The sequence below is a fragment of the Neomonachus schauinslandi genome, chromosome 4 (assembly GCF_002201575.2).
Source record: "Neomonachus schauinslandi chromosome 4, ASM220157v2, whole genome shotgun sequence".
Lineage (NCBI taxonomy): Eukaryota > Metazoa > Chordata > Mammalia > Carnivora > Phocidae > Neomonachus > Neomonachus schauinslandi.
This window is the reverse complement of record NC_058406.1, coordinates 171,978,694-171,996,357: the sequence shown is the minus strand read 5'-3', so window position 1 is coordinate 171,996,357 and position 17,664 is coordinate 171,978,694. Positions and strand designations below refer to the sequence as shown.

The window sequence follows — 17,664 nt, the reverse complement described above, 5'->3', positions numbered from 1 at the left end:
GGACACAGGCTTGGTCTTCATAGTATTTGGTGAATAAAGAAATAATTTATTCTGCTCTCTGCATCTCTCCTTACATTAACCCAGTTCAGGTTCTCCTCATTGTAAGTATGAGCTCTTGTCTGTTTCCAAATGAGATCTGCGGACTCCATTTGCCCCCTTCAAATCCTACCTTCTGCAAAGACGCCAGAATGAGATGTCCAGAAGACAAACCTTAACGCCTCTGCTTAAAAGCCATCTGTGCTTCTGATTGCATCTGGTGTTTTAAAGACAGACCAATGTCTGTAACATAGCTGAGTCTGGACTTTTCTGGCCACTCACTTCCCTACATTTCTCTCCAGCCGAACAGCCTGTAGCTCGCCACAGTCACTGCTCTTCCACACCCCAGACGCACTGCTCCCGCTTCCTCTGTCTGCAATTTTCCCCTCGTCCTCTGGGTAACTCTAACTTACCCTTTAAGATTCAGTTCAGGGATCCATTCTTCTGGAAACTTCTGGGCCATCTACCAGACTAGGTTGGGTGTTCCTCATCTGTGTCCCACAGTGTCAGTGTCTACTTTAGAATTATTTCTTAACTGTTGATGGATCTGCCTTCCCAATTCTGCAGTGAGTTTCTTGCGAGCTAGAATTCTTACTCCTCTTTGTGTCCCAGGTGTCTAGCACAGTAACTGACAATGGGTCAGTTGTAGATTTTGTTTGAGTGAATGAAAAATTTCTTAACGGGAACTTCTATTTAACATAGAAGTTTAAAATAGAAGCTCTTAATAATTATTTTTGCTTTCCACAGATATTGGTATCAACTTGACAGATCCTATGTTCAGAGGAATTTATAGGGGAGTTCAGAAGCATCAAGGTAAATGTTTCTTTTATCAAGATAGTTTCTCTAGGGGCGCCTGGGTGGCTCAGTTGTTAAGCGTCTGCCTTCGGCTCAGGTCATGATCCCAGGGTCCTGGGTTCGAGCCCCACATCAGGCTCCCTGCTCCGCGGGAAACCTGCTTCTCCCTCTCCCACTCCCGCTGCTTGTGTTCCCTCTCTCGCTGTATCTCTCTGTCAAATAAATAAAATTAAAAAAAAAAAAAAGTTTCTCTATGAAGACAAGTTTTCTGCCTCAAGGAGATCATGAGAAGCATAATCCACTTTACAATTGAAATATTAAAAGGATTTATTGTGCATCTTGGATGCATATAGTTTAAAACTGTAAACCAAGTGAAATATACATAAGCTACATGGGTAAATCACAACCATGAGCATTTATAAAGCACCTGTAATAACAGTGTTACCAAGGCCTCCTTCTCTGAGGAAGTTTATAATTTCGAATATAGAAATGCATAAAAGCCAAACAATGGTTGATGTTTAATTAGTCTTTTAAGCAACTGAACATGAGGGCACATAATTTAAAAATCATATGCAGTTGAACATCAAAATCACATTCAGCTGAACATCACTGTAATACTTAGTCTTTTGGAAATGTTTTCACCTGGGTGACAAAGTGGTAATGTGGTTAAGGAGTGGGCGCGCTGCTCTCCAGCTTCCCTGTCTTGCCTTCCCCCCCTTTCTTCCAAGTCCTGCTAGAGCCCAGATCCCTGTGGTGTAGGTGAGAATACACAGTAGTTTCTCAAAGATTGATGGAAAGCTTAGCCAAAAGCAAAATGGCTTCTATTTATCATATCAAGATCATTCGTGTATTTTGTCATCTGAGGTGAGGAAGCAGGAAATGATGGTGACAACACGTTTTTGAAAGAATTTCTCCAATAAACTGGTTTATGAATATTGCCTTAGAAAATTACTGTATTTGTTATATAAATGCAAACAGGAAAATTTGGGTTTGTGGTCTGGGTGAAGAGGAATTACACATTTCTTTCAACAATTAAGTTAGAACCAATTTCACTTGTGCTTCTAGGTGATACTAAGTGAAAGCTTCTCTAAATACTGGGAATGTGACATGCCACTTGAAAGAAGAAAGTTAAATGTTAGCTTTCATAAGCCTTACCTCAAAACTTACCTTTTCTACTGCATTTAGAAGTTTTGATAATGTTTTTGTTTTATAAGATGTTAGGTACTGCAGATGATTGAATAAATTATATTCTGATTGTCTTGCTGTTGTAGCACTTCCTAGATTTCATGCTTTGTGACTCTTACGTATGTGTGTGTTTGTGAAATAAGCTTTATTATCATCAATATCAGTAGCACTCTGGTTTATAATATTTAGTGAAACTAGTTGTTAGAAGTTCACTAAATTGATAGTTTTTGTCTAAAATTTTATTGCTACTCTAGAAATAATTGAATTCTAACTAAATTTCCTGTGATAATTAAATATGAAATTAATAAGTGGGTTTTTATGATAGAATTGTTTGATTTTGCTGTCCCATTTACCTCAGGCCTCTTAAAGCTTAGCTTTCTATTGATCTCCCCAGAAAAGGTCGTTACTTAACAAGAAACTTTGGGGGAAGAGCAAAGAACTGTCAGAGAAAATAAAAATTATCCTTCCTCAGTGGGAATGGGAATTATAGAAATACAGCATTAACTGCAATTTAAAAAGAGATGTTTTATCATGTTTTGGGTGGCATTACAGATATATTTTGAAAAGCCCTAGTAAAAATAACAATTTTAATGATTGTTTCATTTTTATTTAAAAAAATACAGTACCAACAAGTTTCAAACTTAAGGCAAGTAATTTAAATTGTAGTGAGCAAATTCACCTTTTGTTGGAACCCCCTGATTTTTGTCACTTTTCTCCCGTTTGGTCAACAGAATAAAATATAATTAAATGGATAACTAGTCATCTAGTTTGCCTCATATGGATTTCTTTTTTTTTTCCCTCGGGTTATTGCTGATTATTATAAGTACTCATCAAACTGTTGATTTGGTAAATATAATTGTTTCTATGTATTTTTCTTTCAAGAAGGGATAAGTGAAATTTTTTATAACAAGTTTTCTTAAGGTGGGGTTTGCTTTTTACAGATGACTTACAAGATGTAATAGAGAGAGCTGTCCGGATTGGTGTTAAAAAGGTAAATTTTTGTTAAGTTTTCTTAAAAATTAAATTTTGGTTAAGATACTGTAGAATAGAAGAGAAAGAGCTAATGCCACACTTGGCATTTTGGGATATGTATTGTCAACAAGTAATATTAGCAAGTAAATGAAGTAAAATACCAAACTTAAGTGAAACAGACCTCATGCTTGGATAGTTCTTTATGTGAGCAGAAATGTGGTAAATGGCAAAGTCTCTTTGAAAAAAAATTTTTACAACTTATCTGAATTACCAGGCTTCTCAAGATGCAACTCTTAAAAATAAATTTTGTAACATAACTTAGCATTTGTTAGAATTCAGTGGTCTTTTGTTAGAATTCATTGGTCATCAGAAAGACTTGTATCTGTGTATGGATATACCTTTTCAAATAACTGAGAAGACACTTTAATTTTTATAGTACTAATTTGATTATCAGGAAAATTCTGCTTTTTAGAGAGTTCTAAGCAAATGAACAGTAGCTCTGTGTCAAATTCTTTGAATAGATACTTCTTTTTAATTAGTATTTTTAAAAAATATCAAGGTAACCCACATATGCACACATAAAGTTAAGTTCCCCAGTGTGGTGTCCAGAGACTTGGTAGCTGCGGCTTCTGGTTGAATCACCTCCGTTGTAAGAGAGGACCCTGCTGGCTCCTGAGATCCGCAGTCCCAGCTCTACACTGTAGAGTCACTGCTCACAAGTAATAAGAAAGGATAAAAGTTACAGCATTCACTTCTCATTATGCAGTCATTCTCTGCTTGGTAAATCACTTTATAAAATGCTTTTCTGCAGACTCTGAAATACCAAGCTCCTAAATTTTCATGTGTCAGCTGTGAGTAGTTTAATCTAACATTTGGAAACGTACACACACCGATGTAAGAATGACAGAAATGGAATTTACTCAGTCGTGGTTCCTAGTTGGAATCTAACTTAGTGTCTTGCAGTTAAGTTGTAGTGATGAAAAGCACAGTTATGGCCTCACACCGCTGGGTTCCAGCCCCAGCTTCATTCTTCAAAGCTTTGTAACATGGGCGCTTCTCTCTATAGGCTTCAGTTTTCACATCTGTAATTCGAGAATGATAATGATGCCTAATTAAGGGAGTTGTTGTGAGAGTTAAATAAAGCTGGAGTGCAAAGCACTTGGTATTGTACCTGCGTAAACACCCTTTATTTTATCAGGTTTCTGGTGGAAGCCACCATGATCCTGATATCATTGTGACCTGCGAGAGGAAATTACGTTCTCTGGTCTTGTCCTTGCTTTTTCATCTATTTGGGAAAGTTATAATAGATAAAAGAGAGACTTGAATAGAAACTATTTTACAGAATAGAAATACTAGATCTGGGCACCTGGTCTTGTATTAAAGAATTAGGTAGTGTTAGTCAACAGTCAAGTTCTCCCAATATTTTTGTTAAGATATTATACCCTGTGTTTTACAAGCAGTTGAGGATTTAATAATGGCTGTGCGTTCCCTGAATTAGGTTCTCAGTGCCCATTATATTAGAAGTTTAGGTTGCTATATGAAAACATCTGTTCATCATTTGCACTTCCTCCTGTGTTTTGTATGTTTTCTCTTTAGGCGCGTGCCTAGAACGAATTCTTGATTTTGGCTCAGTGAGGCGCTTGGAGTGAGATGCTTAAAAAAATCTACATCAGTGTGCTTAGTAAGTCCCTTCTTTAGAAGGGCACACACTTCAGCACTGCCTCAGTAGCTGGCACCCACACACCGCTCTTTGTGACATTTTCCCTTTAATACAGTCCTTCTGACCGCCGGTGGACCCCGAGGGCGCCTCTTTAGAAATGTGCTTTCTGCCAGGAGCCATGCATTTCCTTACGAAGAATTCAATATGCCTTAATCCAGTGATGGTCAAACTATTGGTCTCAAAACCCATTCACGTTCTTCAATATTCCTGAAGACCCCAAAGAGCTTTTCTTTATGTGGGTTTTATTTGCTAATATTGGAAATTAGAACTAAGAAGAATGTAAAATATCTATTAACCGTAAACCATTATATAACATAGGTAGCATATTTTTATGAAAAATAAGTATTTTCCAAACCAAAAAAATGTGATGTGAGTGGAACTGTTTTATTTATTTATTTATTTTAAACATCTCTTGAATGTCTGGCTCTTAATAGAAGACTGCTGAACTTGGATATCTGTTTTTGCAGTCAGTCTGTTGTGATATTACACATCATGTAGCCTCTGGAATATCTCATTGCACACTTGGGGCCGGGTGAGAGTGAAAAAAGGCAAAGAGCATCTTAGAATTATTATGAAAATAGTTTTGACCTCACATTCCCCCAGGGGTTCTGGGACCACACTTGGAGAACTGTTGAATTAATAAACACTACTGAATCTCCAATTTAGATTAAAAGAATTCTTTTTTTTTTTTAAGATTTTTTATTTATTTATTTGACAGAGACACAGCGAGAGAGGGAACACAAGCAGGGAGAGTTGGAGAGGAGAAGCAGGCTTCCTGCGGAGCAGGGAGCCCGATGCGGGGCTCGATCCCAGGACCCTGGGATCATGACCTGAGCCGAAGGCAGCCGCTTCACCGACTGAACCACCCAGGCGCCTCAGATTAAAAGAACTCTAAATTTAGAAGTCTTTAGTTATTTGGTCTTTCATAATGTGATCTCTGTGCTTAAGGAGCTCTTGATCTAACAGGAAAAACAGACATGTGAATACATTTTAATGGGAAGGCGTGACAAATTCTGTGTTGTATGTATGCTTGTATGGAGAGGGGTGGTCAGGGACCACTCTAAATAGGTGATGACCTTTCAGCCAAATTTTAAAGGAAGGGTAAGTGTGTGACAGTCAAAGAGAGAAAAGCATTCTGGAAAAAAGCAGCAGGAAGGCATGTTTGGGAAACTGTTGTTGATGCTCTGTTCAAGTAGGCTTATTTTATTTCTTTCTATTTCAGTTTATGATTACAGGTGGAAATCTGCAGGACAGTAAAGAGGCACTGCATTTGGCACAAACAAATGGTATCCTCATATTACTTTTACCCCCTCCCCCCCCAATATGAATTATTTTGAAGAAATCTTTCTAAAAACTGCCTCAGGTACAATACAATGGATTGTGACTGTAGAAATAACAGGAAAACAGATGGATTGCAATGGGACATGATTAAAATGCAAGAATTCTAAGTGCCCACTGGTGTATCAGATGTGATTAAACCCTCTCTCTCACTGTACTTAACAATTAAAGATTTCAGTTAATGAGAATTAAGTTCACTGGGTATACAGTTTAGCCTCACATATTTCTGATGTAAGATTTTTGTATGTTGTAATGTGCTTAGATGTGAGTTGCTTTTTATTTGCATTTTTAAAACTTAAACTGTTAAGGGTCATTTATTAAATATTTATCACGTAGACCGTTGTTGTAAGGCCCCAGGAATGCAAGTAATAATAAATAATCTCTCGGCTCACTTTATGTTCATACATTTTGCATTTTATTTAAAATCTATGAAGTTTTGTAACTGGTTCCTAAGGAAATCCTAGTTACAGAAAACCTCTCCTTTATCTGGCATTCACTTTACCTAACTTATTTTGGTTTTGTGTTTTGGCATGCATGCTTCTTGTGCTAGACATTGAAGAATTAGGCATTCCATGTTATTTTTCAAAATACGGATTTACTTACTAAAAGTTATTTTTTATGGAAATCTTTCTAAAATGCATACTTCTCTTCAGGATCCACTGACACTTTTTCTTAGTGATTAAAAGTAGTCACCTTCCGAGATGCCTTTGGGGGTATAAGAATATGGCCTTCTATACTTTTTAATCCCCAAAGAGATATGTTTTTAAAAGTTCTTGAAGCTCCCCTTGTCAGCCCTCTTCACTCCTCCTCCCGTACTGTGTCCTCACTGCTTTAAAACCTCTGCCTCCTTTATATGTAAACACCTGCAGGAGAGGCTGAGGAAGGCTCCCCACCTCTCCTGTGGGTTCAGGTGCAGGCCACTCAGAAGCCCTTTTTTTTTTTTTAAAGATTTTATTTATTTATTTGACAGAGAGAGACACAGCGAGAGAGGGAACACAAGCAGGGAGAATGGGAAAGGGAGAAGCAGGCTTCCTGCAGAGCAGGGAGCCCGATGCGGGGCTCGATCCCAGGACCCTGGGATCATGACCTGAGCCGAAGGCAGACGCTTAACGACTGAGCCACCCAGGCGCCCCTCAGAAGCCCTTTTTGACTTCATATTTGTGTTCCATACAATTACAGCTATCAAGATGTGGTCTCCAAATAAGTGAGCTTTATTTTTCATTAGAAAAACCAATCCCAGGGTGTCTGGGTCAGTCAGTTAAGCTTCTGTCTTTGGCTCAGGTCATGATCCTAGGGGTCCTGGGATTGAGCCCGGAGTGCTCCCCGCTCAGTGGAGAGCCTGCTTCTCCCTCTCCCTCTGCCCCTCCCCCACCTTGTGCTCTCTTTCTTTTTCTCAAATAAGTAAATCTTAAAAAAAAAAAAAACAAAAACAAATCCCCCTTCCATCTCTTTAAGTCACCCTTTTTAAGGGGGAAGAAATACATTTTGTTATATTAAATACATGAAAAAGACAGTGATGTGAATAGTGAATATAAAGGATATAATTAGGTTATGACATTTCATTCTCCAAGAAATTGTTTCATTTTCTATTCTACAAGACTCAGTAAATACCAAGCTTTGGAAAGTTGAATTAATTCTTTTTACAAATATGTTATGGCAATTTTCATATTCATGTCCTGCTTTGTTAAGGTGTTCCAAAAATTATATGATTGAACTTAATCAATTCTTGTGGTTCAAATAGTTTATGGCTATTAAAAATTAACCAGTTGAACTTATTCTATCATTTTGCATATTAAATGTAATATGAAAAATATTTTGAAAATAATCCTAAGACATTATTTTGTGCTAGATATGTTTTTCAGTACAGTTGGATGTCATCCTACAAGATGTGATGAATTTGAAAAGAATGATCCTGATCTTTACTTAACGGAGTTGTTAAATCTTGCTGAAAACAATAAGGGGAAAGTTGTAGCAGTAGGGGAGTGTGGACTGGGTAAGTGCCAACCTAGCCCTGTTAAAGTGACTTTGAAAGTGATTTGTTCTGTATAGGGTAATGAGTTGTTACTGGTTCTTTTTTTTATCTTTTAAAGATTTCGACCGACTACAGTTCTGTCCCAAAGATACTCAGCTCAAGTAAGGAAATTTTTTGACTTTCGTAATTATCATACAATCTTAAGTGATTTTTTTTAAATAGCTTTTATCTGTTCAGAATGTAGTTGGATTAAGCATAGGATTTTTTGTTTTTCCCTTTGTATATCAAAAGTTAAGTGAAATGGAAGGGATGGAAGCATACAGTTCCTAACTGATTAACCATCTAACTTAATTTTAATGGTAGAAATAAGGGATGAGTTTTACGTGATGGAGACTTTCGTTGTTCTTTGCCTCATGAAAGTATTCATGCATGAACCATTCCAGTGAAATGATTTAAATTCAGTTGGGGGCATGATTTAAGAGCCAAGGGTAAGAAATTATAGGATCAATCATCAAAGTAGGAAAAAACCTCCTCTTGCTGGGCACTGGATATAGTCAACTTAGAATGTGAGGGTCTTTTCACAGGACCCATGTGGAGAGTGGTGGCGTCTCAGAGAATTCCAAAGTTCCCAACCCTTGTAGACTTCCTACAACCCACTGCCTATACCTTTTAGTTGGAGCTCCTGTCAGCATATCGGTGGGTAGTGTGATAGGCCAAAAAGAAAAATTAGGTCATAGACTTAATTTAAGACATGAGCATTTTGTTGCGTTTCAAAAACAATGTATTAATTATCCAGGTGATAAAACAGTAGAATAAATCCTCTCAGAGCTGTTTAGTGATGTATGATGCTATGGTTTTCAGGGACATTCACATGATTACCAAGCAGGATTACTAAATCCTTAACGTCTCTTGAATATCATTTATAGGTCACTGACCTTAAAAGTTCACATATTCACATTTAAATAGAAAAATAGTTTGTTTCTTAGGTTAAGCCCAGAGATCATAATTCCTCCACTTTAGATTCTGTTTTTGGCCAAGATGAATGTCATGACACAAACAGACGGTGTAGGGTGTGACAATCAAGGGCAGTGGTAGAGTCCCTCAGGATTCCCTCCTCATAAGACTTTGATCCAGATGCATTCAAACTGATTCTAAAATGCAACCTGAATACTTTAAACTCGATTTCTTTTGTATCTAATGAAAATATTGAGAAATAAAAATTACTGCTCTGAGAATATTTCCACCATCACCTTAAGATCAGAACTTAAAACAGTATGTATAGCAGGGTATAGTTTATGCTTGAACACAGATACCAATTGCCCAGGTATTAATCTGTACTAGAGAGTTTAAACTCCATTCATTCAGTGAATGATTACCAAGTGCCTCCCCAGTGTAATACAAAGAATAGGCTTGGTTCTGATGCCTTTATAGACAAGAGAGGACATAAATAATTAAAATGGTTTGGAAAATGCTAACAAAAAGATGTATGACAGCAGGGGGAAGGACCTTCTGGGGGAGTCAGGGAAGGCTTTGCTAATAAGGTGAGGGGATGTGAGCTAGGTCTCTTCCAGAGTAGATAAAGCTAAGGACAAACTAAAGTATGGTATAATTTTGAAAAGACAGGCAGTTCAATTTGAGATTTTTTTAAAATTATAAAACATCAAATGATTTAGTAAAAAAACACACCAGTAGGAATCCCATTTGGATTGATGTTAAGGAACCAATCCCCCCCCCCACTTTTGCCGATGCTCCCTCCTTTTCCCCTAGCATATGCTCCCAGAGTGCAGCTCCCTCCCTGCACACAGGGTGCTCTGTACTTGTTTCAGCATTTTGCACATTGTCCTGGAATACGTTTACGTCACCCCTTCCTGTCCCACAGCAGACTAGTGTCGGAGTTCTCCGGAGGCATGTACCCAGCCTCACTCATGTTGTCGTACCCACAGCACCACGCACAGTACTCTGAGCGCACGGCGGGTACTCCATAAATGTTCACTGAGTTCTTAATAAGGGGAAAAGGCTCTTTTTGATTCCTGGAGAGCAGCATGGATTAAAAAGCCTATAATTCAGCTTTTACTGTTGGATCTTTTCTTGGAAGAATTTAAATTTGGGGGCTGTTCTTTTATACCATCTGAGACAATTAACCAGTGTATGGTTTGTTGCTTTTGTTTTTTTTTTTTTTTAAGTAAAAATGCAGTCAGGAAAAAGATGTATCAGAAGAGAAAAATAGAAAATGGTGTGATGTGAGTAGGCAAGACAGAACTAATGTGCAGTAGACACAGTGGCTAAAAAATACTGTCTGAGACCTACTGGTAAGTAAAGGCAGTATGTAACTGTGCAAAGTAGTTCTCTTTAGAATCAACAGCTTTGGGTTTAAATCATAACTGCCATTTGGTGGCTGTATGTCTCTGTAAATCTCCATTTCCTCATCATTAAAATGGGGCTAATACTGCCTACCTTTTTTAACACTTGGTATGTAAAGCCCATCGCAACATGTATATGCTCCAGAAATTGTGGCTGTGGGGGTAGTCTTAGAATACTTTCATCCTGGCGCTTGGGTGGCTTAGTTGGTTAAGTGACTGCCTTCAGCTCCGGTCATGATCCTGGAGTCCCTGGATCGAGTCCCGCATCAGGCTCCCTGCTCAGCAGGGAGTCTGCTTCTCCCTCTGACCCTCTCCCCTCTCATGTGCTCTTTGTCATTCTCGCTCTCTCAAATAAATAATAAAATCTTAAAAAAAAAAAATACTTCCATCCTAAGGAAAATACAGACTTCTTTTTCCTTGGGGTCTTTGAAAAGATTTTTTAAAGAGCATGAAGACAAGGAAGAAGCCGGAGTTGCTAAGGAAAGGTTTTCCTTGAAGCATACGCTGTATTTTCAGTTTCTGCCCCGTGCTACATTCCCTTTCCTTGTTGCAAGTTCAGTGCTTAGTTCACTTGAGTTGGAGGAATTTGCTGTGGGATTTTCCTTGGGGCTTTAAAATGTTGATACTGGGCAGGTCTGTTTTGGAAAAAGAAATCCGACATCAGACAAGATTTCAAAATAACTGTCTGGGGATTTGGGGAACCTCAGAGATGAGAAAGTGAGGCTGTCCTTGCCATGGGCCAGTCCAGAGGCAGCCCTGCTCTGTGGATTAAGGTGCAGTGCTGTAAGGCTCTGGGCGTTTGGGAGTAGCCTCAGTCTGAATTACTAACAGCTACTCGGAAGCTGACCTTTTCAAGCCCTTGTCCTCAGTTATTGTTGACCCTAAAATGGAAGAAGCAGTAATACAATCAGAAGCAAATTACAGCTTCACTAAAATGAGCAAATCTAACTTCAACAGTGCTTTTCGTATGTGAATTAAGAAAAAAATAAAAATAAAAAGAGAAATCTCTTGATAGGTGCCAGTTTCTGCTGCCCTGTAACTTATGCGATTTCTGTTTGCCATGGTGGGTTTTTTTCTTTAAAGACAACAGGTACTTAATGTCAAGCACTGGTTATCCTCAATTTATGTCATTAGGAGTAATTGGCCTCCTTAAGATACCTAGCTAGCTTGAGTGCATGGACCTTTCTTTTCTCATATGCAGAATTCTGGAGGCACGTTACTTGAACATCTGTTACTTTCATAATTTTTACTTTTGCCTGCTGTGATAGGCTTATTCTCAAGGGGATCATTAGATTCTGTGAGTCTGTGGCTCGGTTGTGTGGCTTTGCACATAGAATTGTGTGTGAAAGAAATGATCCGTGTAGAGTGGGGAGCCGTAAAGCGGAGAGTGCGGTGTGTAGCCAGAAGCCAGAGCCACGGTCAAGTTTACGTAATGACTGGAGCGCATTTCATTGCTGACATTTGAATTACTTTAGAGGTTATGGAAATAGTGACTTTTCTTTCAGTATTTCATTTCTATTTCCTACAGTCTGAAATTTCAGCACTTTGTTAACTAAAATTATTTTTGCTTATTCTAGCCCAGCAGAATCTGAAAAGGTGATTTAAAAGCCTAAACACTGGGTAATAAAGACAAAGACCACCAACATTATGAAAGCTATTTAAGAAGTACACTTATATTTCTAATTTTAAAATTCAGCGTTTTCAAACAGACAAAGGGGTACGCCAGGAAAATGGTTGTCCTGTATTTCAGGGAGACAAGATAGAGGAATATATAGCAAGAGATTTAAATTAAACACCGAGAAATTGTTCCCTAAAATTAAGGTGCCTAGAAGAGGTAAACTCCTGTAGGAAAATAAGACCCTTACTGTCTGTAACTCTTGGTTTCATCTGAACTGCATGACCATGAGTGGAGAATGAGTAAGCCCCGCGCTGAGTGAGAAGACCTGGAACACCCACCCCGTTATATCATCTGGCTATTGTCATTATGCTGTGCGATCAGAAAGGGCTTCTTAGAAATGTCACAACTTTGTCATTTTGGCTGGGACCTGGAATTAGAGCACTCAAGTTCTGGGTCCAAGTTTGTCATGTTGTGTTGTGATCTTGGATGAGGTCCTACATCCCCTGACACCAGCTCTTATCCTATTCTAGGGTTATTTTGTGGATCAGATGAGATAATGGTATGTGGCACTTGAAAAACCTTTTTATAAAGTACTCTCCAAACATTCACAGCTGCCATTTTATTTTTTTAAAGATTTTATTTATTTATTTGAGAGGGAGAGAGAGAGCACTGCAGGGGGAGTGGTAGGCAGAGGGAGAGGGAGAAGCAGGCTTTCCACTGAGCGAGGACCCCAATGAAGGGCTCGATCCCAAGACCCTGGGATCACGACCTGAGCCGAAGGCAGACGCTTAACCGACAACCACCCAGGTGCCCCACGGCTGCCATTTTATCATATCATTTTTATATCTTTGAAAAATAGTGTTTCAGTTTTTGTGCTACTTATATTTATTTAATAAATCCTTGTGTTTAGTGGTAGTAATTTCTTATATAACAGCACATGGAAAACACTGAGTATAAAGCTTTCCCTGGCCCCTTGCTGGAGCGAACTGACTTCCACTGATGGTGCTCAGCCAGCTCTCGGGGCAAGAAGCTGGTGGTGTATTCTTCACCTCCAACACATGCTGCAGGGAAGGGATCCCACGGGTGATGGGAGGGTGTCCGCTTCATTTGCTTGGGTTTGGTGGGAAAAGCTAGTTAAAATTAATTACTTGAGGGGCACTTGGGTGGCTCATTCAGTTATGTGTCTGCCTTCAACTCAGGTCATGATCCCGGGGTTCTGGGACTGAGCCCTACGTCAGGCTCCCTGCTTCTGCTAACTACCCTGCACCCCCCCTTGTGCTCTCTCTAGCTGTCTCTCTCTCTCTCTCAAATAAAATCTTTTTTTTAAAAAAAGTAATTATTTGAGGGAACAGCTCCCATCACTGTAAACTTAAACATTATAGCTCTCTATTTCTAGTGATGAGTAGTAAAGTGCTACCTAATTTACCTAGCAGTTATAATGGAAAGCTAACCAACATTTTTGAAAATAACTTTGTAATCCCAGAAAATGAAGTATCCTTTTCTGGAAGTTGTTATAAAAAAGGCTTTGGCTAAGCCAGATGTGTTTTAAATGTCTGAGTTCATACTTCTATAATCTCAAAATAATAAAAGTTTTTTAACTTAAAAAAATATTTAACATAATTATTTTTCTCACGCTAAAGTAAAATTAAGAAGGAAATTTTTTTTGGTGTCCTACAGATATTTTGAAAAACAGTTTGAACTGGCAGAACAAACAAAATTACCAATGTTTCTTCACTGTAGGAACTCACATGCTGAATTTTTGGGTGAGTTAAAGCTAAAATCTCATTTAGAATTTAAGAATTTTACAGAAATCAAGCAAGGTATTTGCCAACAGTTGTTTGTTTTTAATTCACAGACATAATGAAAAGAAACAGAGACCGGTGTGTGGGGGGAGTGGTAAGTAGAAGAGTTGTTTTTACTAGATGATGCCCAGAAGCTTCCTTGTTCCTCAGGTTGGCGAATTCAGGTATCAGCCGTAGATGTTCTTCCCCCCCCCCCCCTACTGAAGGACATACATTTACTATAGAATCTATGGACCAGATGTGATATATAAATCACACTGATTTAATTACATTTATTTTGTTCAAAGTACAAGAATGATAAAGAATTCGGTTCACAAGAAAACCCCATGAATTTACTCACATTTTAGGAGTGTGGGTGATATTCTTTTTCTTTGCCTCTTCCATCAGACGTTCCTCAGTGTTTTCCAATTGAAATTCTGAGCAGAGTATAAACTAATTTTAATCAAGTATTTTAATCCTCACTTCAGGTTTGCCTTAATTTCTTGTCAGCTGTATTCATTTACTGTTAACCACTCTGATTAGAGACCCCTTTTTTCTGTAATTTGCTTCCACTCTCAACACTTCTGTGTGGTCATTTCAGTCAGTTCTCATAAATCTTACCTGCCTTAGCTCAGGCATCCAAAGCAGCGTTTTTTAAATCTTTTGGATTATGGGTTCTTTTGAAAATCTGCCTCAGAAAAATTCTCAGATGCACAAACTTTCACCTGTAATTTTAGGAGCGATTCACTAGTCTCTAGCAGAAAAGCTATGGTCCAAGTATATAAAATCAGTCGTACTAAGTCCAACGAAGAAAAGAGGAAGTGGCCCTGAGCACTCACTGTATACCCACACTGTGTTGCTTTGAGTGTCGCCTGTATTCTCTCGTTTGTAGCCTCTGCTTCATGTCCCCCAGACGCTAGTGATGTTTTCTGCAGTGCTGTGCACATTTTTATCTACAGTTTACTGACCCTGCAGTTTATCCTTTAGGACCTGAGAGAGGCTTAGAGGCTCTGATTAACGCCCTTGGGATTAATGGTTCCACCTCTTAGCCCATTTGCTTTATTTCTAAAGAAGAATTTACTTAACAGCAACAAATCCAACCTAAATGTTCGACTTTTATCAAAAAAAGATATTGCCAAGGGGCGCCTGGCTGGCTCAGTTGGTAGAATGTGTGACTCTTGATCTTGGGGTTGTAAGTTCAAACCCCACATTGGGTGTAGAGATTACTTAAAAATTAAAAAAAAAAAAGACTGCCAAATAAAGTATAACTAATTTTCTCAAATGGTTTATGAAGTCTTATTTAAAATTATTTGATTTTAATGGAGGATATATCTTCTAGTCAGCTGGAAATGCTGAAGGAAGACTAAACCCTTCTGGGCAGTTGTGGAACACAGTTTTATTTTTGAGAAGCATGTTATTCATAGTGGATTCGGACGCTGGATGCTGTATGAACGTATTAATGACATCACTTGTTAGGTGTGTGCTTATTTATAAAAAGATTTATTTAAAAGAACATGCATACATGAGCGGGGGAAGGGCAGAGGGAGAGGAGAGTGAGAATCCCAAGCAGACTCCGCACTGAGCCCCACATGGGGCTCGATCCCATGACCCATGAGATCATGACTGAACTGAAACCAAGAGATGGATGCTTAACCAACTGAGCCACCCAGGTGCCCTGACTTGTCAGGTGTATTTAAAGAAGTGTTGTTACTTACTGTTTTGGTTACACAAATACATCCAAAGTGTGAAAAACTATGCTTGAATCCCTGTCTCTTTGAAGGAGAACACCATCATCTCACTCCTTTTTGCCTCCTGAGGTGATTATTACTGTTTTTTTAGTGACATTATCACAACTGAATAGATCTTCTTAAAACTTGCCTCTTAAGTCCTCTCTCTCCTAGAAAAAAGTATCCCGTAACATAAAAATTGAACATTTGAAGATACACTCTGCATGGTTTTGTCACATTTTTAACTTCATGCTTTTGCCTGAGAATGTGGCTCCCACCGCCGCTCCCCTTCCTGGGGGCACCGCAGGAATGCTGGAACAGCCATCAGCCAGCCCCGGACAGAAATCCCAGGCGGCCGTCTCCCCTCTTGCCGCACATCAGTGGAGATGTTGACCCATTTTATTGGATTTGAAAATAAAAATTGTAGGGGCCACCGCATTTGAAACCCTCTGGTCCAGAAAACCCTAATGCATCTATATTTTTGCTAAGAAAGTCTTATTAGTGTTATTTAGGATTTTAAAGAAAGAGTAATTATTCAATGAAATTGTACCTGTACGTCCTTAGGTGCATTCATTTGATGGTACGAAGGAAGCAGCAGCTGCCTTGACTGACTTGGATCTCTACATAGGATTTAATGGCTGGTAGGTCCTTAAGTTTGCTTGTTTCATATTAAGTAGATTCCTTGTTTTACAGTGAATTGTAGATAAGGATTTAAATGTATTTATTTATCACATTGATCTTGGCCTGCAAATTTCCTAAGTATGAAAGAAATTAAACTACATTACTCCTGCAAGTAAAACTTGAAAGTTACAGGGCACCTGGCTGGCTCAGTTGGTAGAGCATGCGGCTCTTGATCTTGGGGTGGTGAGTTCAAGCCCCACTTTGGTCACAGAGTCTACTTAAAAAAAAAACTTGCAGGTTATAAACTACTAACCCTGTATCACAGTTATAGAAAACAGTTTTGTATGGAGATTGACAGCTTTCTCTAGCAACGCAATTTTTTCTCAAGTCATTTTATCCCTTTAAAACATCCATGTTGGGCGCCTGGGTGGCTCAGTCGTTAAGCGTCTGCCTTCGGCTCAGATCATGATCCCAGGGTCCTGGGATCGAGCCCCGCATCGGGCTCCCTGCTCTGCAGGAAGCCTGCTTCTCCCTCTCCCACTCCCCCTGCTTGTGTTCCTGCTCTCACTCTCTCTCTCTGTCAAATAAATAAAATCTTAAAAAAAAAAATAAAACATCCATGTCCTCAGCATTGTGTATGCATATACACAAGTGATGTCTGCCCCGGGGGAAAAGTCCTACTATGACATAATCATTTTGTGTATCTCTATAGGCCAAGAAACTGAGGCTCACAGTAGTTAACAGGCAGAAAGTAACTGACAGCTTGAGAACCAGTGTCCTCTGGCCCCACCCTCGCTGGCCTTCCTGCTATTCCACCACACCAGTCTGCGTAAGCCCAGTATAGTCGGCTAGCACCGCTGGGCCCCTGGGCTTGCCCTCTCCAGTGTCTCCTTCCTTTTAAAACTACCACTTAGCTGACTACGTTATTTTTAACTAAGATATCTCTTCAGGGAAATAGAACCATGAAATTATTTGCTATAGAGTTCAGATTTATTTATATGTCCTAGATGCTGCTTCTATATTTTAATCATTTAATTAATAAACCTCTATGGAAAGGAATACATGAATGGATTATAAAGTAGTTCTAAAAAACTTACACACACAGTCTCCCCACCATACTCTCTACCTGTAAGTCAGCTTTTCCAGAGACGTGCACTTTGCTCTTCATCGTCCTATGTCTAAGTAATATTTATATATGTGCGGTTATCTCTTAATTCATCTCCTCTGTCTGTTTCCATGAAGGAGTACGAGCGTCTTCGTTCTTATATCCAGCACTTGCCTGCCACATGCATTCTTTCCTCCACAGGCTTATCGGTGTACTTCAGAATTTTAGGTTGTATGCATATTTAGTGTTTTCATTATTAGGTCTGTGTAAATATTGTTGACTGCTGAACTACAGGATATACCGCTTTTTTATTTTCCTGGAGCAACTGTCCTCGTTTTTATTTACTTGGTTTTCTTCAAAAGTTGAAGCCTTCTCACACTTTCCAACAGCTCTATAAAATGCCTTTCTGTTTTTCTGCATGAGGAAAACTGTCT

The 17,664-nt window shown here is 38.9% G+C and overlaps 2 protein-coding genes across 5 annotated transcripts in view; one reads left to right on the top strand and one right to left on the bottom strand.

The window, feature by feature from the left end:
• RNF139 (ring finger protein 139) overlaps positions 1-17,664 on the bottom strand; it is a 43,592-nt gene that overhangs the window by 1,108 nt on the left and 24,820 nt on the right. The window contains exons 2-3 of one of the 4 annotated variants that reach the window (XM_021688785.1): positions 14,139-14,214; positions 3,558-3,697 (exon numbers count right to left, since the gene is read on the bottom strand). In XM_021688785.1, coding sequence (XP_021544460.1) covers positions 3,682-3,697; positions 14,139-14,214 — 92 coding nt within the window. In that variant the 3' untranslated portion in view covers positions 3,558-3,681. Of the gene's footprint in view, positions 1-3,557; positions 4,071-14,138; positions 14,215-15,462; positions 16,260-17,664 lie in introns of those variants that run through there. The other 3 variants (XM_021688784.1, XM_021688783.2, XM_021688786.2) reach the window with 3 other exon arrangements.
• The window catches only part of TATDN1 (TatD DNase domain containing 1), a 38,597-nt gene that overhangs the window by 9,152 nt on the left and 11,781 nt on the right, over positions 1-17,664 (top strand). The window contains exons 2-9 of the mRNA XM_021688787.2: positions 784-849; positions 2,958-3,007; positions 5,931-5,994; positions 7,896-8,039; positions 8,137-8,179; positions 13,674-13,759; positions 13,852-13,892; positions 16,069-16,145. Of these exons, the coding sequence (XP_021544462.1) occupies positions 784-849; positions 2,958-3,007; positions 5,931-5,994; positions 7,896-8,039; positions 8,137-8,179; positions 13,674-13,759; positions 13,852-13,892; positions 16,069-16,145 (571 nt within the window). The remainder of the gene's footprint in view (positions 1-783; positions 850-2,957; positions 3,008-5,930; positions 5,995-7,895; positions 8,040-8,136; positions 8,180-13,673; positions 13,760-13,851; positions 13,893-16,068; positions 16,146-17,664) is intronic.